Source organism: Candoia aspera, chromosome 18 (assembly GCF_035149785.1).
Source record: "Candoia aspera isolate rCanAsp1 chromosome 18, rCanAsp1.hap2, whole genome shotgun sequence".
Taxonomy (NCBI): Eukaryota; Metazoa; Chordata; class Lepidosauria; order Squamata; family Boidae; genus Candoia; species Candoia aspera.
This window is the reverse complement of record NC_086170.1, coordinates 9,705,675-9,731,772: the sequence shown is the minus strand read 5'-3', so window position 1 is coordinate 9,731,772 and position 26,098 is coordinate 9,705,675. Positions and strand designations below refer to the sequence as shown.

General features: G+C 49.7%; 2 protein-coding genes across 4 annotated transcripts in view; one reads left to right on the top strand and one right to left on the bottom strand.

Annotated features, from left to right (window-relative positions):
* LOC134507016 (ATP-dependent RNA helicase DDX19B) overlaps positions 1 to 26,098 on the top strand; it is a 445,506-nt gene that overhangs the window by 392,553 nt on the left and 26,855 nt on the right. The window lies entirely within an intron of this gene.
* On the bottom strand, positions 5,071 to 24,497 carry LOC134507018 (OTU domain-containing protein 3-like). Of its 3 annotated transcripts, XM_063317430.1 has the most exons (4): positions 24,248 to 24,497; positions 22,374 to 22,522; positions 6,742 to 6,887; positions 5,071 to 5,759 (listed from the first exon to the last, which is right to left on the bottom strand). In XM_063317430.1, exons 1-3 carry the CDS (start codon positions 24,454 to 24,456, stop codon positions 6,874 to 6,876), a joined length of 372 nt encoding a protein of 123 aa, XP_063173500.1. In that variant the 5' UTR covers positions 24,457 to 24,497; the 3' UTR covers positions 5,071 to 5,759; positions 6,742 to 6,873. The 3 variants fall into 3 exon arrangements, with proteins under 3 accessions (XP_063173500.1, XP_063173498.1, XP_063173499.1); XM_063317428.1 differs by lacking the exons at positions 22,374 to 22,522; positions 24,248 to 24,497 and adding an exon at positions 7,364 to 14,312 and having other exon boundaries at positions 5,071 to 5,661; XM_063317429.1 differs by lacking the exons at positions 5,071 to 5,759; positions 6,742 to 6,887 and adding an exon at positions 14,327 to 19,038.

Genomic DNA, 26,098 nt, shown 5'->3' with positions numbered 1-26,098 from the left:
TCCTATGGACAACGCCGGCTCCAAGGCTTTGAAACGGAGATGAGCACCGCCCCCTAGAGTCGGACACGACTGGACTTTACGTCAAGGGAAACCTTTACCTTTACCTTGGGTGTATGTATGCTGTTTAGATCGAGAGGAGAGGTTCAAAGGTGGGGGAGCAGATTTCGGTGGTGTCCGGTATGGGGAAATACAGTGGGAGCCGGGGGGGGGTCGTTTTCAGGGAACGCGGCCTCGATGCCTTGTCCCGATCTCGTGTTCCGCCCCCCTGAGCTCAACCCAATGGCCTGGTTGGCAGATCTTGGATTGCCCAGGTTTTCAGCTGTTGCTCCTGAATGCCAGATCAGTCTGCAACAAGGCTCCTCTTATTGCTGATCTTACCATCGCGAAGAAGGCTGATCTGGCATGCGTCACCGAGACATGGCTGGGGCCCAGGGGTGGTTCCTCTCTCTGAAATGTGCCCGGCCAGTTTTCATGTGTGGCACCAGCCTAGACTGCAGGGTGTTGCTGTTGTCATCTGGGAACCTCCACAAGTGCCCGGTTGTGAGACCCACTTTCTTAGGCTGGGCTCTGGGGATCAGCTGGGATGGCTGCTGCTGTGCCAGCCTCCCTGCTGCATGGCAGCTTCCCTGCCCAAGCTCCTTGACCTCACCGCAGGGCTGGTGGTGGAGTTCCCAGGCTCATAGTTCTGGGGGACTTCAACCTGCCTTCCCTGGGAGTGGGATTTTAGTTTGCATTAAGTTTTACCTTTTTAATTGTACTTTTTAATAAAGTTACTATTAAAAAAAGACAAAGGTGACAGAGAAGGACTGGGATACGGGGTCTGTGGCTTATTGTGCAGCCGGCCTTCCTCCCGCTCCTGTGGCCACATGTGGGGGGGTGTTCCCCGTGGGCTTTATGAGCTGCGCAGAACCCAGAAGGCTGTGATAGTTGGCAACCCCAAATGGAATTGCTTGCTTTGCAGTGGGACATTCCTCTCACCGAACCGGGCCGATTTTCTCGAGGGTAAACTCATTCGGGCTTTCCCATGGTTAGAAAATAAGAAGAGTCACGCTGTTAGAATAACCAGAAGGGGTAGTTTTCATGGTTATCTGTGCCTCTGATAAACTAATGCCAGCCTGTTCCGATCTTTCTCCTCTGGAGAGCCCCCCCTTCCAAAGCTGACATCTCATACTGGAAGACTGCAAACGAATAATTCAGTTTGCTATATTCCTTATAATCTGGGGGAACCTATGTGGGATCTGTGCCCACGAGGTACTGGAGCTCTTGACCTTGCTGTTGGGAGCCCGTGGTACTTCTTGGCTGGCTTAATAAAGAAAGCTTAATTCTGGACCTCCTCCATTTTTGGTGTTCTTTAGAGGTGAGTTTTCCACCACGGTCCCACAAAGGCCCCCGTTGGATTAATTAGAAAATGAGTCGGGCAATTGCCCTCCGTGTGGGCAGAAAGGGTGTGGTCCTGGCAGGGCAGGAGCCAAGAACTCCCAATTCCACCCGGGAGAGCCTCACCCACGCTCACTTCTCCTCTGAAAGAAATCAAGGGTCAAGTTCTCTTTAATCAACTGAACACAAAGTGACGGGATGGTCAGCAGGTTTTTCGCTGCTTAGCAATAGCTTTAAAATCAGAATGCCGTAATCTCAGCAGCTGGTTAGTAGTTTTAGCCCACGTTATCAAGCTGCCGCATCGGTAGGATTATACATTTGGAATCTGTTAACAGCTGTCGTTTATCCACTCTTGCCCTCTCAGCATTTCCTGGATCCAGGTGTCAGCCCTACAAGGTAGACCAGACTAAGAAACCGATGCCTTGTAGGTCAGTACAGGCAGTCCTCGTTTAGTGACCGCAATTGGTTCTGGCGACTCGGTCATCAAGTGAAGCGGTCGCTGAGTGGAAATCATGCAGCCGCGCTTACAGTTTTACTTCAGCTTTCCTTTGCTGCTTGCTACTTCCTTCAGCTGAACTGGGGTTCTTTTTCTTTCTCTTTGAGGGCATCGCCATTAATCTGTCCTTTGATGCTTAATTTAGAATTGCTAGGGGGCTTCCTTGTGCAGTTGTTTGGCCACTGTGAACACAGACTGCTGGACTAGACAGGCCAGGGGCCCAACCCAGCAGTGCACGGCTTCTGTCCTTACGTTGGGAAAAGAGGTGAGGACCCAGGACATGGGAAACATCTCCAAAGAGGAATCCAGGAATCCATGAGCAGATGGCCTTGCTCAGGTCTCTGCACGTATCCCAAGCTGGCAGGGAGGAGGACCAGCACTTTGGAGGTCCTGGAGACCATGCCAAGAAGAGCACAGTCCAGGGGGACTGTGAGGGGACACGGAGCAGGGAGCGATGCACGAAGAGCATTCCTTGGCTCGAGTGGCAGAAGGCACCGGGCCGGCCAGGCAAACTCATTGAAAGCAAAGCTAGAGTCCAACGAAGGAGAAGAACGCTCATGGCCAAATGGAAAAGGCGTGGTTTTGTCCGGTGGCTGATTCCTGGGGGAATATGCGTTGTGGTAAAGTCATGATAAAGAGTCCACCCGAGGACTAAAAATGTGGCAGATGTGATGAAGTAATATGTCAGCATCCACAGAGCTTGGCCAGATGTCATTTCCATGCTGGAAAGGATGAGGCCAGAGACGGGATTTTTCCTGGAGTCTGGTGAAATGAAATCTTGCACCTTAATGTCCTCTGTTCTTGGTGAGATGTGTGCTTTCAGGCAGTTCTTTGTGACTGACATAACTAGAGAAGATTGATACAGCTTGACTCCTTTTCTTTTGATATTTAACCATGTGTTTGGCAAGATTACGCAATTAATGTTCAAACAGTGAACAAACAGGTCTCTTTCAAAATCCTTCTGTGGTTGAGGATTACATCAATCAACATCAGTTTTCTTCTACTTGATCATCATCCTGCAGATTAAAAATTGGATGAGGATGTTTATTTATTTGTATCCGTGGCTTTCCCTCAATTGTGGACTCCACATGGGCCTTCTCCTTTAGGTCAGCTTCTGTGAACAACTTTCCCTAATAGAGAATTGGGTCTACACCGATTTTTGTGATGAAAACAGCCTCAAGGATACATGCCAAGGGGACTTCACAATTCGGGTTCTAATTTGGGCCTTTTGCTCCAGATAGTCAGAATAGGCTCACCTCGCTTGAAATGCAGACCCCTGAATACAGTTCTCTCCCATTCCTTGATAAAGAGACATTGGTAGTCTCTTTATCAAGAGCATTTTCATAATAAGCTTTGGATGGAGGAAGTCTTGTCTGATACATATATGCAAAATAGAAGCTCATAAACTGGAAAAGTTGATATGGGGAAAAACGGCAGAATGAAGGGGGGAAGAATAGGATTCGGGAAGGCAGATCCTGCCCCTCTGGGAGGGGGCTGAGCTGTGCCTTGGGGAGGGGTCATAGCTACCTCAGCTCCCCTTGGCAGCGAGCCTGATGTTCCCTCAAGTCCTCTCTGACTGCCCCCATATTGCAAGATGACCCGTTGGAGAGAATTTGAGGAGTCCAACCTTGGTGTTCGTTTCTTTAAGTAAACAGGTAAGAGCAGGCGTGCTTGGAATTCTCCGCCGGGCCAACGGTAGCAAGGCTTCAGGAAGGTAAGTGGAAGCGTTAATGCAAGAATGCGTGGAAGAGCAAGCTGCTGGAACAACCGCAGGCAAACCTTCTCCCCAACCTCAGGCGGCAGAGCGGCCGGTTGTTTCCAGGCGGAAGCTGTTCTTGGACCTTTTGCTCGTAACGCAAAAGAACCAAGTCTTGATTTTAGGTTGTGATGACTGAATGTAAGTACAGAATATAAATATAAAATAAAATCTGGATGGCAAAGTTCTAGTTCAATTCCTGTGTATCTGAGGACCACTTCAAGGTGCCAGCGAGAGCCTGTGAGAATGCAGAAGCCTGTAAATATGTTTGCCGCTTCCTTATTGGATTCCTGCTCTTGACCATGTAGTGACGTGGAAGACCGTTGCATTTTGAGGTGATTAAGTGACATGTTTTGATTTTTCTCCTTCGCAGAAAGAAGCTTAGTTATTTTGAGTTATACTCATGTTTCTCTGGCTTGTTTTTTTATTTGTTTGAAACGGGGGGGGGGGGGAGAGAAAACCCCAAGATGGTTTATGTTAGCACTGGCTTATCTGTATAGTTTCCCAGGCTCTTGGATCATGTCATAAACGGCGCTCCAGACCCTGGGGACTATCCAGCCAAGGTTGGACCCTGCAGCCGCAGTGCCGTGGAAACAGGGCCACGAGGCTTTAGGGCCAGACTTTGATAATAACCTGAGCATGGCCTCTTGAGTTTGGGAGCTTCTGCACAGACCCGGGTGCTGGGTGCTGTGGAAATGGAGCCATCCTGGGGGATATCCGCTGGCCTTATTAAGGAGCAGGGGGCATGGGGGCTGGGGGGCTTCCGTGGTTTTTGTTTTTGCTTTGCAGTTTGCTCTGTCCCTCTTTTCGCCTTTGAAGTGCGCTGGTGCCCGGCCTCCAGTGGGGGGGGGCATGCGTTTTTGTAGAAGGGTCTTTAAATTAAAAAAAATTGTGATTCCTTAAAAAAGGTGTGCTGGCCTAACCCACAGCCCCCTGACCCCAACCCAGCATTCCGATGCTCAGCTGTGCCGTTTCCCCTCCTTTCAAAAGCCCCACGCGCTCGGATGGACATTATCGTAACAATGGAAGGCTTATCACCACAGTCATCGTCGCGACACAAATTCCCGTTTCAGCGTGTCTTTTTGCTGCCCGTAAGGAGTGTCTGAAACACGCAACAGCTGAGTCGCTGCCCGCTGACCCAACATCAGCTCGGCATTGTCTCAAAAATGCCAAGGCAAGCTTTTATTGAATTTTATTTATCAGTTAAACCGAAGCCTTCAGATGTGACCCTTCCTTTTTATTATAGGGTTGCTTTTCCATTTCTTGTTGATGGCAGATTTGCAGTACAGGAACTGCCAAATTCATTTCAATACCTCCTTGCAAGGAAACGCACCGTTACCTTGTCCACGTTCACAGTGCTGCTCACAAACATTCCTGGTGGCCCCTTCAGAGCCCCTGTAAGCACTGACGCACTCACTCAATGACAGTCCGGAGACCGGGCTCTTTCTACTGTTTTAATGAAGCGAAACGACCAGCACAGGGAGAAAGCTGTGAACGCCCAATTCCCGCTCAAACTAACATTTAAAACTACATTCTCTAAATTGCCCTCTTACCCCTTTACCCACTAAAGCATGCCACCCCCCTTCCCATGCCAGATGGCCCTTCTGATGTTCTCTGCTTGCATGGCCTTGGGGTGGCAATAAGCCGCTAACCATAACAATTCAGTTCGCACTCCAATCGAGCACCCCCTCCCATCTGGCGACAGGCAGTCTGTTCGCACCGGTGGGAGACAGGTGGAAGATGCTCCAAGAAGGGGGTTCTCTGAACCTTTGACCGGAGGGTCTGACAGCCCCTCTTCCTGGGGCTGGCCACAGATGCTGGGAGCCGTCCAGTCCCCAGGCAGCTCTCGGAGTGAGTGGATGCCACGCAGATGCCACGCTCCCTGCTCCCTCCCACGCCCGAGGTGGGCGGCTGAGCGTGTCGGTCTTTGCCATCCTGGAGGCCTCCGGTGGGTGCTCCCAGCCATCCCCGAGCCCCCAGAGGGGGTGTCCCTGGACCGTCCTCTTGGCGGTTCTTGGCAGCTCTCCGACGTCTGTAAAAATCAGACGGTTCGATACGAATCAGGGGCAATAGCAAAATATTCTTGGTGAACTCTGAGGAGGACTGCTTTGACGCCAGGAAAGTCTCACCCTGAAAGCAGATAAACGTCCGTTTGTTTGGCGAGGGGGAGTTCCAAAGACCTGCCCTATACGTATCTACTGAAAGGTGCCACTGACTCCGAGACGTGCATATGCAGGATTGCAACTGTAATGAGCCACAATGCATTAATTTCTTTCCCTTTTGGGGGGGGGGACATTAGTTTCAATATTGGGTCAATTATCAAAGAGTCTTACATGCAGCATCCAGCTAATGACAGTAATTAGCTGCCCTGTCCTCAAACATCCATTGCAGTTTATCTAAATATGTATGAGGTGGTATTTATATTTAGTAATCCTTATATGCTTGCGTCCAGGAACAATAGTACCAGTATCGTTTTAGAAACTAAGATTCCTTTTGCTCTTTTGGGACGTTTTTACAGAATTATGGATGTTTATGGCGTAATAAAATTTAGTGGTAACTGTCTGTTCAAAGGTGGCCTCCGGAGGGACGAAGGCCAAGGCTCTGGGTCGCGGGAACCGCTGCTGAGCCCAGGGCAGTAATCCCCTTGGGGATGCTGACCGGGGTGCAGTAATACGAAAGGAGGCGACAGTCAGTCTACGATGGCGCTGAAGGAACGTTCCGGCCATCCTGGCACCCTCGCGCTGCCTCTGTAAGTCGAGGATGGCCTGTGCGCTTACCTGAATGGCATTTTCCACTCTTGTGCCCATTCCTCTAGCCTGAACGATCCTTTGGGACAACGGTGCGACTGACGTATTCGAGGGATACGCTGGTTTTCTGTTGCACGGCTGGGGCAACTTATAACATAAAGCAGCCTACTGTGGAGTCCTTGATGGTCTCTGAGCCTTGTGCTTTTACCAAGGTTGTTCTTTAACCAACCTGCGAAGGGACGCGTGACCTCCGACCCTCCCCCAGGAACCGGGGCTGCCATCGGTTCTGCTGCCGCCACCACCTTCACCACAGGCGACATCTCTGGCGGTGAAAGTCTCAGGACTGCTGTCCAGGCATCTCTCACCTGCTCACCCCTTCCTTCATCTCCCCATTTTCTTTGAGGAACTGACGGTTCTGTTCCTCCAACTGGCGAAGCTGTCCACCGAGGGACGTGTGCGCCCGCTGGAGTGCTTCGTCCCAGAGCACAGAGCTGACGTCACCGTGTCGCTTCTGCAAAATAGGAGGGCCAGAGTGAAACAGCCCCCTCGGTTGTTTTGCTTGAATCATCCAAGCTTTTTTAAAAATAATAGTAATAATAATAATAAATACTTTGTATTTGGAGTGTTCTACCTGACAGTCAAAATGCAAAGCGCACTAAACCCCATGAAGGCACGCAGGCCGTGCACAGGCATTCTAATTAAGGCGGTTTTGCCCTTTCGTTGCCAGCAGCCAGTGATCACTCGCTGCACCCACGCAACCCTTGCGGCACCTCTCATGCCCCTTCGGGCACCCCCTGGCCTCCCCTGCGCCCACATGCACCCCTGGGCTCCCTCCCCTGCCTGGCAGCAGCCCCTTCGCCCGCCTGCCCGCCTGGGACTGGCAGCTTCCTACTGGCTTCCCCGCTGACATTTGGCCTTGCCTAACGACCCTGGGAGTAAATCAGCATTTTCATCTATTTCATAAAGACAGAGCGTGCGGTGGCCAACCATAGCCACCGGAGGACGGCCCTCCATTGTCCGGGAGCGACGCGGAGAACGGCCGTCTTCCCTCTGCCCAGCAGGTCCGTCTCAGGAAGGTGGGCCTCTCCAGAGGGGCAGCTCCGGCAGACGAGGGTCCTTTGGATGAGAGCAGAGAGCAAGCCTGATGTTCCACGTGGGAGACACGCTGCTTCCCCACGTTGCTTCCATCAGCTGAACTGCCTCTAGAAGCTGGGACCTCTGTTCCCCATTGCAAGCGAAGCAGAGCTCAACCCCACCGGATCCACCTGGGCTCCAAAACGAGCCTGTGCCGCCTCCTGACGCATAGCAGCCGGTGGTCCTTTCAAGACTCTCTGAAAGACAGAGGCCTCCTTTATGCATCATGCTAAGCCGTGGTTTCTTTAACCGTGCTTATTGACTCAACCATGTTTGTTTATTTGTTGGATTTATTACCCAGAGCTCTTCATGGTTTACAATAATGAACCAAAAAATAAAACATGTGCTGTAAAATATAAATAAATAAATAAGCAAGCAAGCTCTCGGAGAACCCTCGGAGTAGCTGATGGATCCCCACAAAACGGACATCCTGCTTTGCGCTGAAAGGATACAATTTCTTTCTAAGTGAGACTGTGAAAAGGAAGAGGAAGTCATATCAAAGCATTGATCTGTTTGGTTAAAACATTCACCTCCCCAATAACTGTAAAATTCAAGTTGCATTTTTTTTGTACACTGGAAAGGTTAATTTTGCATTTACTATAAAGGTTTATATTTCATTTTATTGCCAATTGTCTATCACTAGTTCTTTGCCTCTTGATCAAGGATTCCGGCATTTTTTTCTTTTTCAGCTAACAGGTTCCGCAGCCTGAAAGTTTGAAACCCTTGCCTTAAAAGCTTGCTGCGCTTTGATCTGCCGTAAAGAAATGCTGCTCCTTGTCCGGATGGCAAGGAGCTGAGAGAGGACAAGGTGGAGAATGAGCACAGCGTCACACTTATGGCTGTTCTAGAAAGATCCACCAACATTAGACAGTGAAAGGATGATTGGGTCACGTTGTTACATCACAGCTTAGCGTTGCCCAGGCTGCAAAGCACTGCATAAAAATATTGGAACAAAAAACCGTGGGTTTTATTCTTCAGCCCGTTATTACAGCCGCACACCATGAGGCTGGATAAAGCCTGACAGTTTCAGTGACCGTCATGTCCCCCGTTGCGATGTATACATACATCACAACGGGGAACATGCCTTTCCGGTGAAGGGGAGGGGGGAGGAAAGAATCAGTGCTAATCCCATAAGACTGAGAGACAATACAGATAAAGGACAAAGGAGCCATACCTTTGCCCTGACCCGGGAAGCCGTCATCCTATCTCCCTGACAACTCTGCATTACCACGGGGGACACACCTGCTCCGGACACAGGAAGAGGACAGAGGTAATCAGCGCTAATCCCTGATCGCCCATCGAGACTCCGGGTTCACCGTCGGTCAGGACTTTGGGACAATGGGGGGTGGGGAAGGATCAGGTCCGCACCGCGGGTATTTACCGGCTACCTCGCACGCCATGTGCTCATTCCCGTCTTTCTCCGTGTCTGCATCCTATTCTCAATAAACCAGATATCCTGAGCCCTGGCTGGTGAGTCTGTGTTTTTTCTGAATAAGGCAACCATCACAGTGACTGAGTGCAAACAATACTGGGCAACTCAAGAAAAGAAATGTGATCAAGCTGTAAAGGGGCCGCTCCCGTTTTGAGGAAATCCTAGAGATTCAAGGTTTCATACGTTAACCGTATTAATTGGGTTGCCAACAAGCTAGCCTAGGAGATGGTTGACTAGCTTGTTTTGTCTGAGAGCTAATAAAGCCGGAGGTGGCGAAGTCTTGTGTTCGGCTACCCCGAGGAGGAGGATCAGATCTCCTGGTTTGTTACTGGATGGCGTTAGGAAAAATGTATCACTGCTAAGAGCAATTCGGTAAATGACATTTTTTGTGATGGGCTGAGGCTCGTGGGAATTCTTAGGCAGCGGCTGGATAATCAGCAGCTCTGGATTTCAGCTCCCGAGACCCCCCAGATCAACGGTTGGGCTCAGAGCACCAAGCCGTAACTCACAGGCCTCATGGGAGACACAGCAATAAATCTCAGCTTTCCAGACGCTTAGCCCACATGCAAGAACGTGCTTACAGCAGCTCGCAGGCATAACCCGGCTGGACTGTCCTATTGCAGGTGAGGACCAAGCTATGCACGTCTTTCCTCCCAACTTTTCAGGTCAATGGAAATTTGGCAACTCTCTTCACCGCCTCAAGGCTGAGAGGCCTCTGCGTAATGCTGACGGAGCCCGTCAGCCTGTCTGCAGACCTGCTAGTTCCTGCCTCGCCAGCTTCACCCATGTACTTGGGCTTCATGTTTTATAGGAACCCAGTCATTGTGATAGATTTTAAAAAATGATTTAAAAACCCATAACTTAACGTAATCTGAGAACCTGGCTCAAATGCTCAAATGTTTTAACTTTTCAAGGAAAATCCTTGTTAACCGAAATCACACTCTTTGAGGAAGATTCTGGCCAACCGGTCGGCCGGGCGGGAGAGGCTGCAGCCGCTAGACTAAGAGCTGCCGACCCCCCTTCCTCCCCCCGCCGGAGCCTCGCTTGTCTCCGGTTCCGGCTCCTTGCCCTCCCTCCTTCCCTCCCGTGCGCCTATGGCTGGGGGCTCGCCCTGCTTCCCTGGCCTCTGGCTGCTTCTCCCTCTCTGTGTTTGCCCGCCTTCCCCCTCCGGGGTCCGCCCCCCTGTGCTGTGCTTGCTGTCCTTGGGGCGGGCAAGCATCCACCCTTCCCTGCCCGCCCTTCAGGGTCTTGCCCCCCCCCCAGGCTGGCGTGCTCCCATTCGGCTCCGGCAGCCTCCCCTTCCGCCGCTCCTCTGCGCCCCACCAGCCTAAGAAGCCTCGGAAGCGAGAAGCTGTGGTTCAGCTGGACATTTGCAGAAAGACTGTGCCTTGAGACCCAAGAGTAGAAAGACAGAGAAGAAGAACACAAGGGCAACACAGAAGAAGGCTCTTCAGACAACCCACATTGCACAGGTTGCTGAGAAGGGTAATTCTGATGTATGGGTGTTAGATTCTGGGGCCAGTTGTCATTTATGTAATTGTAAAAGCTCTTTTGTGTCACTGTCTAAAACTGAAAGACAAAGTGTATCTTTGGCTGATGGGTCTGTGACCAAAATTATGGGACAAGGTGACTTGTATTTATCCTGCTTAGGAGAAACTGTAAAAGGTGTGTTGTATGTGCCAAATTTGCAATCAAACCTTTTATCTGTGGCACAATTGGCTGCAACAGGGTATGTCATAACATTTAAGAAAAATGGTTGTGAGATATGTAGAAATGGGAAATTGTGTGCTACTGGTATGTTAAAAGACTCCTTGTACATTGTGCAAAATGCAAGGAAGCCAAGCTGCAAGGCTGCAGTTGGCAACACGCCATATCATGACCAATGTGTACACCTGATGCACAGGAGATTTGGTCATGCTAATTTCAGATATTTAGCACAAATGCCACAGCTGTGTGCTGACCTAAAACTGAAACCCTGTGATAAATACTTAGACTGTGTAGTTTGCAGAGTGCAAAACACAAAAAGCTCCTGTGAGTAAGCACAGTGACAGGGTTACAACTAGACCACTAGAAATTGTACATTCTGACATTATTGGTCCTTTTGCTCCAAGTCTTGGACAAGCAAGGTATGCAATGACCATCATTGATGATTTCTCAAGATACACATTTATCTACACCTTAAAACATAAAGATGAGGCATTTGAGAAATTTAAAAGTTTTGTGACATGGGCAAATGGAAAATTCCCTAGGCCTGTATCTGCACTTCAGTGTGACAGAGGAGGAGAATACCTTTCTCATAAATTCAAAGGTTCCTAGTGGAAAAGGGGATAGAACAAATTCTTTCTAACCCTTACACCCCTCAGCAAAATGGTCTTGCTGAAAGAAAGGGCAGAACCTTGCAAAATGCGATGTAATGCATGCTTAAAGATTCACATTTATCTTTTAAGTATTGGGGAGAGGCAATATCTACTGCCTGTTAGGTACAAAACAGATTGTATAACTCTGTGATTCAGGACACTCCATTCCATTTGTTTTATGGTGTGAAACCAAAGGTAAACCGTCTTAGAGTGTTTGGTAGCACTGCTTGGGTTCATATTCCAAAACAACAGAGAAGGAAAGGAGGCCCCACAACAAAGAAAGCCATCTTTGTTGGCTATGAACAAAGCCAAAGGAGCTACAGGTTCATAGTGGGAGAGAAATTGATAATTAGCAAAAGCGCTTCTTTTGCTGAACAAAACTGGGGGAGATTAAATTCTAGCTCTCCAGTTGATCTGACCACCACAAGAGAACAGCAAGGACTTGCTGATGGTGATCTTTTGCCTGATGAGGACATTAAACCAGAAAAGCAAACTGAAGATCTGTCTGATGAGACAGATGCTTCTCAGGAAAGTGGTAGGAGTCAAAATTTAAGCCCTGTATTACCTTGCAGATCTCAGAGAAGCAATAAAGGCGTTCCTCCATCACGCTTTCAGGCTGAAACAGTAAAGGCTTTGCACATATTCACAGAACCTGAGTCCTTAGAACAAGTGAATGCTTTACCACCTGAGATTGCACAAAATTGGCATTCTGCCATGCAACAGGAGTTAGCATCCTTGAAATAAAACATGTTAGCTGGTAAATCTACCTCCCAATGAACGCTGTCTAGGTTGTAGGTGGGTTTTCAAACTGAAAAGGGATGCTGATGGCAAAATCCAAAAATATAAAGCAAGGTTGGTTGCAAAAGGGTTCACTCAAAGGAAAGATTTAGATTTTGATAAGACTTTTGCACCTGTTACTAAAGGTTACTGAATCAATTAGGTTACTGCTAAAAATTACTGCACTCAAAGGAATGTCAGTTCACCACTATGACATTCAAACTGCATTTCTCCATGGTGATTTAGACCACAAATTATACATGCAGCAACCCCCTGGCTATGAAAAAGGGGAGAATCTAGTCTGTGAACTGCAGAAGTCAATCTATGGGTTAAAACAAGCTGCTAGATCCTGAAACCAAAAATTAGATGAAAAACTGCAGTTTTGGTTTTGTAAAAGGAAAAGCAGATCAATGTGTATATGTTAGGAAAGACAAACAAGGCTGTATGTATCTGTGCATTTATGTTGATGATTTGCTGCTGTTCACACCAACAGAAAAACAAAGGCTTGATTTTGAAGCCTGCATGAAAAGCCATTTCACATCAAAAAGCCTTGGAACAGTAACCAATTACCTAGGCTTGGAAATACACAGGGAGAAGGATGGTAACTTCCTGTTAAGCCAATAGAGTAAAATGCAGATCTCAGTGACAGGAAATCCACTTCTGGGATTTTAATTCAATTTGCTGGGTCAAGCTTAGGCTGGCATTCTAGAAAGCAAACACCCATTGCTCTTTCCACTGCAGAAGCAGAGTTTTATTCCCTAGTACAAACCTGTAACGAGGTTGTATGGTTTAAACAGTTGTTAAAAGACATAGGCATGGAAGTGAACCAGCCTGTAACTGTTTATGAGGATAATCAAGCTTGCATTGCAATGGCAAAATCTGAAGCTTGCAAGAATAGGACAAAACACATAGATATCAGATATCAATATATCAAAGACCTGATAGCCAAAGGGGAAATAATGTTAAAATATTGTGAATCAAAAGATACGATGGCTGATATATTAACCAAGCCTCTTGCTGTACCAAGACACAGAGAGTTGACAGAGAAAATTGGTCTGCAGCTTACTCCTTAACATAACAAAGGTGAGTGTTCATATTTCCGGTTGTTATCAAGGAGTAAGGTCACTACGGTAAAAAATCACTCTGGCAGGGTGAGATCAGACTTGTCCTCAGGTTGGGGTGCGAAAAGGATTACCAAATAAGCTGCTCATTGCCTAAGGGGAAGCTTGCCACCAGAAAGTTTTGAGTTTCTGTTTTAGCCCAGCAGCAGCAGCAGCAGCAGCAGCAGCAGCTCGTTTCTGCTCACAGCTCTGCGCATGTGAATGCATGAGATTGTAAATACGTTTAAGCAAGCTTTTGAGCTTCTCCAGGATTTCTGGGTATGGAACCTGTTTATGCTTTCTGTAAATACACTTATTTTTACAGGAATGCCTGGTGTGTGTTTTTTCTGATCTCTCGGGCCAAACGCTTTCCAGCACTCTGCCACAGTAGCCTCTGCTGGGCTGGGCCGGGCAAGGGAGAGAAGGTCCAATGGCACCTCTGTTGGCCACTGGCCACTTTCTGGTGGGCCCCTGGTTCCTTCGGATTACGATGATTCTGGCAAAGATCAGCGAGCTAAGTGGAATTTGTTATGTTCCAGAATTGCAGTGAGGAGGATTGCTTAACAGAGCTTGCTTACTATTTGAGTGGTTAGGACATCCTGACTCGGCTTCTCAGGTGGTAAAACGAAAGAGTAAATAAAGGATTCAACTATCCCACTCAGGGTACATCACGTATACTTTCAAAAGTTTTGTTTTTTTTAAATCCAAAATCAATCCATGCAGGAAAAAGCACAACACTCTTGTTCAACCTGATCTTTTCCAGATATGCTACTATGACTCCACTGGTTTGCGAAATTTATGCCCCATCTTCCCTACATTTTTATTCCTGTAACAACCACCCTGTGAGGTAGGCTCGGCTAAGAGTCAGTGGGCTTCCATGGCCTGGTTCTATTCCAACCCTCGAGGCACACACTGGGTCTCCTGCTGTTCTGCTCCCAGTTAGTGGCTGTCAGGGGGGAGGGATGGGGGTTGTAATCCAATATAATTGGGGGGAGGGTGCCAGGTTGGGGAAGTGGGGGGTTAAGTAGGGAAAAGCACCAAATTGTTTCTATCCTGTGTATAGAATTAAGCTCACCTCTAATGCGACACATTTCCTCCTTTCTAAAAGGGACACAAGAACATTTTAATGTATTTTTATGTTTACGTAAGTTGCTTTTAGATGTCCTTTTAAAACGTATCTTTACCATCCAGTCTGAAGGAAAATGAGGCGTCCCTCAGAAATACTTGAAACACTGACAGGCCTAATATGTAGCGTGCGACTAACTGATTTTGGATGAACAGAAGCACTGAGCAAGTGAGACGTAAAATCTTCCTCCCCGTCAAAATTAAACACAATGGCGGGGCTTGCAACAGGGCTTAACTCCTTTTCTGGACTCACAGGCTACAGCGAGTCACAAATTAATTGAACGTCTTTACATGGGGTAGTCCCCAACGTGTGGCGAGCGCAAACGGCGGCATGTCCGTGTGAGGATGCTGTACCTGACATCCCACACCAGGCCAGGGAGGCAAATCAGTCAAGGCCTTTGCGCTGTGACATCACTGCACCCGTGTCGTCCTTTGGGTGTCATTGCCACCTGCTGTGAACACTGCTATCTGCAGACTCACACACAAGCTCCTGAGTTCGTAATTTTGGCTGGATAAATACACACAAGGGGCTAGGTGAACGTTGCAGATGTGGGTACCGTATTAAGGTGGAATAATCTGCACTTCTCGGGTCCATATTACTGATCTCGTCCGGTTCACCTTAAGACGGACGTATTTCAAGGACACAAAAAGCCCTCTTTCAGTCATGCTTTTGGCAATCTGATTTCTAAGCAGGGGAATATTATTTTATCAGATTTACAGTACATGCTACCCTTTTTTCCAAGATGCTCAGGGCAGTGTTTGCAGCGCTTCCCCCATCCCACCACCAATTTTATCTTCGCCAGAGCCCTTGAAGGTAGTTTGGGGGGTGCCTGGTATCAGCCCTCCCAGGGAGACCAGACAGGAAACACCGCTAGATGAGCTGATTCTACTTGATTGTACATTACTGTCATGTTCATCGTTTCGATGGGCCTGGTACGTCGTAACGGTTCGCATGCCAGGGCGCTGACGCGCGTTCCTAGCTGGGAGGGAGCTGCTGAGAAACCTTGTACCAAGCGCTCTATCTCTGCTCGTTAGGCAGGAATGTCTTTGGGTTATCTTTTTGGTTCAAGGTCTTTTTGCCTGTTGATCAGCAGAACTCGTTAGGAGCACCTGGGAATGTGAACTTGAGTTGTTTGAAGGGGGTGGGTGGGACTCCGTTTGTATCGGGGCTGTTTAGTTTGATTTTAGGCGCGCTTTTCTCATTCTCAGCTTTCATTTGTACCTTCAGAGTCGCAAGATTCCGTTTATTGTTAATTGTGATTAATGCCTATTCCAATAAAGTTCTCAGACCCATAAAACAAAGTTTAAGTTCTGATTTTATTAGAAATAGAATGCAACCATAATGAAAACTGAGAATGAGAAAAGCGCGCCTAAAATCAAACTAAATAGCCCCGATATAAACGGAATCTTGTGACTCTGAAGGTACAATCCTCCCGCTGTCCCCTTTCCAGACCAAGAAACCAGGGAGGGCCCCTCCTGAGCCTCTTTCTCCTCCCATTATGCAGCTGCGGGCTCTGCCCTCCCTTATCTGACCGTTCCCTCGGCAGCGTCTCTTCGCCCCGTCTCCCAAGGTCCTTCACCATTAGCCCATCCGGGTTCTCTGCTTAGTGGCTGTGCATACTTGGGATTGGCAGTGCCCCACTGTGCCCATATGACACTGAGGAGCCCATGTGCGGCTTGGGAAGCCGAGCCCATTAATTATGGCTGCCATTTTGCTGTGCTCTTGCCTTAGCCAGTCAGAGCGCAACATGGGATGGTGGAGAACATCAGCAGGAATGCCCTGGAGGGGCACTGAACTAATTCTGTTCCACAGATGGGTTCTGTCACAGAGGAAGTAATACACTGCTGTGCTAAACTTCATATTAAGTCTTAGTTTTTATAGCTTAAAGTCTACAGCTTAAAGTTCCTATTTTTTATACCTTAAAGTCTATAGCTTAAGTGTGGGTTCTGTCACTGAGGAGTAATTGTTAGCTCAGTAGGTTCATGTAATAAAGCTTTTTCATTTTAATGAAAACAGAAATCCTCTTATATAAACAGTAATCTGTTTAAGGACCAGCAAATGGATCTTAAAAACTCTTTAAAAACTTCTTTTATCATCTTACTTTTTCATGAATATGGAATATGACATAGGTTTAACCCCGTCCCCTTTTGCCATCCCAAAGTCCCGTTTTCGTCTCAAGGAAATATGGTCAGCCTATGGAATGTGCAGTGTGTGTGTGTGTGTGTACCTGCGCATCTTTATGGCTACAGCGTTTGAGTACACGGTCGGATGCTTTTGCTGCCTGCGCCTCCTTCCCTTCCCACAGGCAAGGGGAGAATGCAACAGTCAGAAATCCAAAGGTTTCAGGATGAAGAAGGGTCCTTGAGTGTTAACAACCACCTAGTTTGCTTCTGGGGGCTTTAAATGAGGTCAGTGAGCACCAGCAACTTCTCCACCTTTTCTCCAGGACGGCTGGCATTTGCCCCCCTTTCCACCATCGTGATGTCCGAGTCCAATTTTTTTTCTCAATCTCTCTGTGCTTATGGAATTAAGAAAGAGTTGTGACATTATAGTAACACACACACACACACAATATCACCTCTTTGCAAGGAGTGGTATTATAAAGGTGTGTTTTTTGGGGGGGGGTACGCCATGCCTCCATGCCATTGCAGTAGGATGACAGGAGGTCTCCTTTGCTCCCCAGCTCCCCACAGCAGAAGGAACCTTTCGTAGCCATCCTCGAAGACCAAATGCACCAGAACCAGCCTGTCTCCCAAACATTTACCCAATAAATTAAAATAAGTTATACTTACTTATCCAGTAAGTACTCTTCAAATGGGACATACACTTTTTTCCATAACCGCAAACCTGCATCTTTGGCGGTGATTCTCAAAACTCATTGACTGCTTGGATGGCAACCATCATTCTCTCCTTTATAACCGAGCTGTCCGCTCCTGAGTATTTCAGATTCTCATTTTGGTTGATTCCCTCCTTTTATTCCTCAGAGAACAAGCAAGAAATCAGACTCACGTGTCAGATCAATCAGCTAGAAAGTAAGGTTTCCCAGCTGCGCTCCGAGCTACAGGAATCAAGGAGAATGTCTGTTCTGCCACGTGTCCAGGCAGTGATCAGGTGCTCAGACAACTGGTTCTTTTAGATCCAGAGACAAAGCATGCCAGTGGATAAAGAAACTGTAAGTTTGTAATAAACTTAAGCAAACAAACACAGTTTAAACCAGAAACACAGTTTAGGCAGATTAAACAGAAGTATAAAAAGCACAGAATACAGAACGAAATCGAACATCCCAAGCAAGGTGATACCCAATCCCTTTTATGTAGCCAGGAGCCTCCTGACCAAGGCAGCAGGGAGCCCCCCGGGTGGCAATTGTTCTCCAGCTCCCAGTGCGCCGGATCTGTACAGAAGCCCCAGAAATTCAAAACTATGCCAGGAGTTTTTATCAAAGTCTGGCTCTTCAACCTTGTGACCGAGTTTCCATGGTCGCAGGCTATGAGACCTGACCTCGACTAGCCGTTTCTCAGGCCAAAAACACCTGTCGGTAAGAGCCTGGGAAGTTTTACGGATAAGCTGCTGTTTTACCAAAACAATGCCCCCCGTTGTTTTGGTAAAACAGCAGCTTAACTTACCCCCCCGTTCCTTGCATCTCTCCCTTCCTCCTTCACACTCTCCGGAGGGCTGTTGGAGGAGTGGGCTTATTCTTACAAAAAACGATCTTGTGGTTTTATCTCCCCCCTCCTCATGCCAAGCAGAAATAGAAACAAGCCAATTAAGTGTCAGCGTAACTCAACATGAACTCTAGCCTTCTTCGTGTGAGGGAGAAAATCAAGATATGCCACTAACTCCTCGAAATAACAATGGTCTTCCGCGCTGCCCCTACACTCCACCCCTGGCATATTTGAATTTTCCCCTCGCACCTTCGCATTCTGTAATTCCACGTCTCCAAGCAATAAATTCTACATGGGTATGTAAGCGCTCAACTTTAATATATATCTCAGTCTTAACAGAATACAAACAGCTATTAGAAAGACGATCGGTGGGTGCCAGGCCAAATTTAAAGCGTTGGTCATAAAGTTTCGGGCTCCAGCCTGAAAAAATAGCCCAATGACGGGCGGTTAAATAACACTGGATTTTGTTTTGCAAACTGGGTTACTTTAATCCCTTTCCAATTTGTATCAGCATTAGCAAGACAAAAACGGCTGTTAGAAAAACGTGCATACCAAAAGCCCACGCAACGGTTAAGTGTGGTGCGAGCTTGGTCCAAGGCAAACGATCCACCCCAGTGTAGAAACGAGCCATCTTGCCTTCTGCTTTCCTCACGGCTGGTCAGGTGGACCAAATAAAGTGGTGCGCACCGGACTGCTATACGACAATCTTTCAGCTTTAGCCAGGGTTTTATGTACGTATGTTTGTGTGTTTGCCCACTCCATAGCCGAGTACAACTAAGCACACACACGCATATATAATAAAATTATATGAACGTGCAACAATTATACAAAGAAACATCAAAGCTTTTTTCCCATTGCACCTCCACCCTGAAAACACTTTATCGGGCGCCTCCAGCGACTTCTGGGTGTTCAGTGGCATCGCTCTGCTCTCTGGAACGGCGGACGCAGGATGAACAAGCCGCATCCCCGCTTAATGCCCACGTTACTCTCTGAGCAGCCGTCGTCAGCACATCGCGGCTCCCGGCCGAGTGCCGGCAGGACATCAGTGGCAGCGTCCAAGGACTCTAAAGAGAACTTAAGAATTCATATACTTTAATCGTAACGTGTTCCACTTTAACAAAAGGGTATGAAGGATAGCTCGTAATCCCAGTTTCCCAAAACACGGCTTTCTTCCATCTATTCTTTCGGTCACAAAAATCCTTACCGCCTTCATAAAACTTATTGTTGGTTAAGTAAAAGGTAATCATAGCCCAACAAAGACTCTACATGCAACAGAAACCCACCACGGGCAAAGCAGGGCAAGTCCGACAGTCACAGCGATCGCTTATTGAGGCGTACTTATGCCAGCTGTCCGTGTTAGCCCAACGATCTGCAGAAGCCACCGCAACCCGAGATACAGTGCAGGCTCAGAAAGATGCTCATCGAGGAGACAGAGAACCGTCGGAAACAACAAGAGGTTTATCGTTAACACTTTTGCCTTGGCCAGCTTGCTGTACCGAACTTTTTCTTGTGGCGGTAGCTCCACCCTACCCCTTTAAGGTGTTATCTTGTGGCATTTATCTTTTTTTTGCTGGGCAAATCAGTTGTTCCAGAAGCAGCTGGGCCATTCGGTTTCTTCTATGCAGGGCAGCCTGGAGTCCTCCTCTGTAGTCTGGGTCTCCTGCACTCTGCCCGACACCTGGATTCCCTCAACAGCCCAACCAGGCCTGGGGGCAACCCGGCTATCAGCTCCTGGCTCAGCTGTGACCACAGATCCAGAGGTACGGAGATCTAGCTCAGTTGCCTTTCGAGTGCCCCTAACAGGCGTTAGTACATTAAAACCCAAGCAGGGGCTTCAAGGGTATCCAAATCATTGGCAAAAAGGGAAGGCAAAGATCCCCTAACGCAGTTGCTCACTTCGCCAACTGCCTCCCCCAAGCCATCTAACGTTTTCTGGAAGGGCTGTTGAAAAAGTAGGTTCATTCGCAACCTTTTCCAAAAACGTGACTGATCTCCAAATTACTGTTTGCTCAGTGCATTTTCACTTTTTTTTTACCATGCCCTGTGGACACTGAGCTTGCCTGAACTTCAAGGAGCCAGAGGACTGACTCGGCTTCCCCGCTCTGTGCCCAGGGAAGAAGGGCAGCAAAGTTACGATGATGTGAGGGTCAATCACACCATCCACGTGATCGTCAGATGAGGCTGGCTCTCATGCCCACCCACAAGGTCAGGGTCCTGCCAACAAAGTCGAGATGGCAGCTTGTGCGCAACGGAAGCACGTCTGGGCTAAAAGCACACTTGCGAAAATGACCGCAAGAACCATGCTACAGAAGCCACGGCGTGCGAGGGGTGGCCTGCTGCTTCCGGACCGACGTGGGGTTAACCACCATGCCTTTCCTCCACGCTGTTGCCAGCGATGTCAGCAACGATCGAGACGCCGGAAAAGGAAACAGAGCAAGCAGAGGAAAAGGAGCAGCAGCTCTCCACGTGAATGTGGGTGTCACGCTCCCCGATCAAATGTTCCCAGAACACCTCAGCGGACTCGCAGCCCTCTTCCAGCAACCTGTGTCAACCCGCGAGTCGCCAGCAGGGGGGGGGAGCCGGACTGGCGCGTGAATCGTTTTGTCTGGGCTGGATGCTCACTGCCCCAAGGCCACCGGGAGAGAAGCCGTTCCAGCCACCTGCTCACACGGGAAGGAGGGGCACATAACTAAGGGGCGGTGGGGGGGGGTTGAAGTCTCTGTGATTTTAAATGTAGAAATGCGCGGGAAATGCCATTCGCAACTTTTCCTATGTACTGAAGGCTTCGCTTCATTAAATAGATTTCTAAGCAACAACTTATTAGCGGATCTCAAACAACAGGCCGTTGATTTAGAGCTACAATCGGATTTATCAGTTTTACCTAAAAACATTTTTCCGGGCCATTCTACACATTTTCTCCAATCAGCCAGATATCTTAGCTGCATAACGATTCTAAAATTTAGAGGGGCCTTATCTTCGGCTAGATCCAATGCCCTTCCAACAGCTGTTATCGAAGGGAGATATGGAATTATCGCTTTCGATCAAAGACTGTGCCCACGTGGCAGAGGAGTAATTGAAATGATGGAAGACGTCATTTTATACTGTCCTCTCTATGCAGATGCTCCTCAGAAATTATTATCCCAATTTTTTACTAAACATCCGGGTCGTTCTGATCCTTTTTATCTCAAGCTGTTTCTATCAGACCAATCTGATTTTACTTCATTGACCGTAGCTGAATATCTTCAAATTTTTCCTAGAATTTTTTTTAGAATTCTAAGTGTTTCCTCTTTTATTCTAACTAGATGTGAGTTTCCTGGTTTATACAAGCTAGCATAGTTTTACATTCTCGTAGTGTTTTACAAATCTTAGTATTGTTTACGTCCTTTGGTAGTTATTTGCCCTAGTTGTTTATAGTATTTAGATTATCCAGGGTAGAATTAGTTGTAATTTTATAGGACCTTTTTGTTTTTTAAAACTTGCACTCTGTAATTTTGCCCTGGGAGTTTCATCTTTACCTTGCTTTATGCTGTCAATATGACTTTTTATTTGTATTTCTATTTTAGTGTAATTGCCGTGTTACTAGTTGCATGCTGGTCTATGACCGAAATAAAATGGATTGATTGACTAACCTTAAAAAAGATAACTCTATTTTGCTCTGGTCTCGACAAGTTATGTCCAAGTTCAGGCAAATTCGGATTGCAATTGACGACTTATATTTACTGGACGAAATCTTATGTATTTAGAACTATTAAACAGAGATTTGGATTTAGAACGTCACAAATTTAGACCTGCTCAACCCCGTGTTTGTTCACCCGCCACGTTAGGTACAGAAGATCACCTGGGTAAGATGGTGCATTATTTGTATGATCTTGAGGTTCCATCTCAGCGTAAGGCCCTCTTTTTGGCTAGAGTAAACTCTTTTCCACCCCAGATACTTTTCGGAAGGTACAAACGTATCCCCAACCACGAGAGGCTCTGTTCCTGCCGCAGTCCTGATACGATTCTTCACATAATTTTTGACCGCCACTTACTTGAGTCCCTTCATTATGAATTACTTTTAAAACCTTTACAGGGTAAATATCCGCTAAACACTGTGCCAAAATCTGTTGAGAGATGTTGTACCTGAAACTTCCAGAAATGTTGCTACGTTGTTGGATGAAGTGCTTAAAAGAAAGTGTTTTCTACCTCATGTTCCTTTAATGCCAAAAAAGGTTTTGTTTGCTATTAAATCATATTAATATTCAATCATACTTAACACGAAGACTGCAGGTGAGCTATGCAGGACAGACTTGCACGAGGTGACTGACAGTTAAAAAACCGCCACCAATCTTTCAAGGTTACAGACGCCGGGCAACACGGGCTCCCCTTGCGGGCACCCATAGCCCCTCGCTGTCACCGGGGGAACTCACTGTGCTTCTCGAAAGGGACGTCGTCCTCCACGAAAGGCTCAAAGTCTCCCCGCCGCTTGATCATGTAAGCGACGGTTTCTTGTCGGTGCTTGAGGTGGTTCCGCGAGTGCCCCTCCAGCTGGTCCCCGAGAGCCCGGAACAAGCAGTTCCTAGGAGGAAAAAACAGGAAAATCCAAAAATGTGCCTAAAAGGGCAAGCAGCCTGGATTAGCCTCAGCCTGCCCCAGGCCTGGCACGGATGGACCCCACCTCTTCAAAGGCTTACTCTGCGCATGCACAACTGTTTCAGAGACTTATTTATTTATTTATTAAATCAGCGTGCTGCCCGACTCCTGACGACCCTGGGCGCCTCACAAGTAAAAACACGAAAATCACAGCAATTTGTTTTCTCTGCACCGTTGCTAGAACAGCACCATTTTGTTGTTAACCGGCCTGCAGAGGAATACAGTCGAAATGGCCATCTTTCGATTCTTCCAGGAATTTCACGAGGGTCAAAGTTCTGAAAGAGTGCAGCCATCAGCCTGGAGAGAGCCAGTCTGGTCTACTGGTTAAGGTGCTGGCTAGAAACGAGGGGACTGCGAGTTCTAGTCCGCCTTGGGCATGAAAGCCGGCTGGGTGACCTTGGGCCGGTCCCTCCCTCTCAGCCCAACTCGGAGCAATGCAGACCGGCCTCCTCGGCTAAACAGTCTGCGCATCTGGCTGCTGGACCTCACAAGGACTTCCCAGCAAGAAAAAGCAGCACGAACACTGAACTGCTATGCCATACGATTCAAAAAAAAAAAAAAATCAGCCTGGAAGGTGGGGGGGGGGCTCCCTCGGTGGAGGATTTGAAAAGGTGGCCTGGTCAGAGAGGGTGAACGCTCTGAGGCTCTTTCCAGCTCGCCCTATGAAAATGCAGCGGGATGAATAAACGCCCCCCTTCTCCCCAAAATGCACAGGAGTCAAGCCAGGCTCGTGCTTTCATCCGACCGACGTGAGGTTTTAATCCGCAACGTGGAAGGCCGTTAACGGGAGGCCTCTCCGGGTAGCTCTCCCACCCCAGCCAGGGTCTACGGAGCGAGTCGCAACCGTCCGGGCTCACCCCACACACAGCCCGTCGGCCCGGCCAGTCTGGGCGCGCCTGTCCTCTTCGGACGCCACGAGGATCCCCTGCCCGCGCTACCGCCCCCTCCGGGAGAAACGTCCGGGGAGAGAAAGCCGCTCCTACTCGCCGCTCCCCGCGTCCGGCAGGGACCCGAGTATCTCCTCCCGGCTGCCCACTCGGCGCCTCTGCGCTACTCGCGGACTTGCGGTTGAAGAGCCTGGCTCGCTCGCTTACCGACCGACCTCCTGGCATTTTACGCTACTTGGCTCTGTTGTCGTCGCGCTTCTATCCCTGCCCTTTTACTTTCCATATGTCATTCCTGTTCCTCGCTGCATCTCCTACATCCGCCCACACGGACCGACACCCACCTTCGCTCGCTCTTTAGGCTTTGCATCGTTTTCTGGCCGCAGGGCAGGGATAAAGTCAGTATAAACCCCGCTAAAGCCTCCGGGCGCAAACGAACCGGCGCCGGCCCCCGCGCCCCCCTCCCGGCCGCCTCCGGGCCTCGAGGCCGCTCTCCGCCGCCCCGTTGCAGGAGCGACCTCGGAGGACGGGCGGGAGGACAAGGCCCTAGTCCTCAGCGAGGGCAGAGCCCACGGGGGAGGGCGCCACGAAAGGGGGCGCGGCCTAGGACCGAGTCCACCCTCGCTGGCGACTCCGAGCCCCGCCCACCTCACAGGGTCGTGGGGGGGGCTGCGGCAGGGAAGCCCCCCACCCAAGCCAGGCGGGTCGCCAACGAGGCCGACGGGCCGGCGGGCGGGGCCTGCAGTGAGGGGCGTGGCCTGGCTCACCCGTCGCCCGGCACCTCGCGCAGGCGCAGTCCGAGTCCTCGCAGCTGCTCGGCCAGGCCGCAGCCGCCGTCGTCCTCGTCGTCTTCCCCCTCGGCCCGGGCCCGGCTCCGCCGCTCGCGGGCCAGCGCCCTCCGCGCCGCCCGCTCGTCCCGCTTCCGCTCCGCCTCCGCCTTCCCGGGCCGCGCCCGCGCCGCCTGCTTGCGGGACATCGCCGCCGCCGCCGCCGCCGCCGCTCCCTCAGCGCGGCCCTCGCGCCTGCGCCTCCCTGCGGCGGAAGTGGCGGCCGGGACGGAAGTGGGGGCATGAGAGGAGCGCCAGAGCGGTCGGATCATGCGGGGAGGGACGCGGGCGCCCCCGGGAGGAGGAGGAGGGGGAGCGCGCCTGCTCGGTGCGCTCGTGCCGCGCCCGCCCCGCCCGGGCAGGCCAAGGGCGCGGCGGGGTTTTCCCCCCGTTTCCTTCTCCTTCCTCCCGGGAATCCACGCGCGGGCCCCGGGCGCACGTTCTGCGCGAGAGTAGCGGCTAGCCGCGATTTCTTTCTCCAGCCGCCAGCCGGGGCCAGGCTGCCCCTGTGCTGAAGCCACGCCGGCGGGCAGGTGGGCCAGGGCCGCGCCTCTCGACCCCGGCCCCTGAAGAGGGCTGGGATCCCAGAATTCCCCAGCCCGCAGGCTGGCTGGGGAGTTCTGGGAGTTGGAGTCCGGGCCTCTTCAAGGGGCCACGGTTGAGAAACCCCGTTCGGGGGCTGCTGGATGCCCACGCAGTGGTGGGGAGCAGAATCCTTGAGGAAAAGGACCGAACTCTTACTCGACCGCGATGGATTTGGCTGGTTTGTGGCCGGGTGTCTTGCAGGACCCGCTTCCGTGGTGGCTCTTCACGTTCGTTCGTTTACTCGGTTTCTATGACCACCCATCCCAAACACACACCACCACGAAACGCATAAAACAAAACAGAAATAAAAGCAGCCCGGGCACGATATAATCCGTCCTCCAAACAACCAGGAGTCCGGCTCCAACCCATACCCAGGGCTGAGCACAGAGCCACGTTTTCAAGCCGTCAGGAAAGGCCAACAGGGCCAATTGGCTTGTTTAGGAAATCTCTCGCGCTCTGCACAGACCCATACAACCCAGCCGTCCTCCGACACTTGCACAGGCCTCGCTCCCTTTCCCCCCTGCCACTCCGATTCCCTTTTCCCCACAGGAGAAAGGTTTTAGCCGCACCCATCCGTGCGGCCTCCTGGTGGCTTCTCCCTTCCCACTAGGCCAGCACGCTAGCCGTGCCGTCCGGAGACATTCTGATTGATCGCACCGTTTTACGTTGCAGCGGGACTTGCATGAGTGAAGTCTCCCTGCCTCTTTAAAAAAACAGCTTTCCTGAAGAAAGATGTTCTCTAGCCTCTAGCCTGGCGTTCCCCCAACACTCTTGTTGTCTGTGAGCAGGCCTCTTTCCTAGTCTGTGAGCAGGCCTCTTTCCTAGTCTGTGTGTCCTTCCGCTCGCACCCAGGCACAGACAGAACCCGGAAGCCTCTCACAGAGCCGAAGCAGCAGCAAGCGAAGGCGTCTGGAGCCGGACGCGTCAGCAGAACCAGCTGCCGCCACGGAGGAGGGCCCTCAAAGGAGAGGAGAGGAAGGGATGGACAGAAGCAGAAGCCGGGAGGCTTAGAGGAGGTGGCGGGAGCAAGGAGGCCCTGTTCGTGCCTTTAACAGAGTTTGATACGGTCCCGATGAAGAACTACGCCCCTCTCTAGTGGCGGGTGCTGTGAGTTGCCGGATTTGGGGCATAAAGACTGAAAACCTCATGGAGAGCCATGAATCCCTTTTGCCTCACTGTGGTGGCCCTGCCGGAGGACACAGAGCA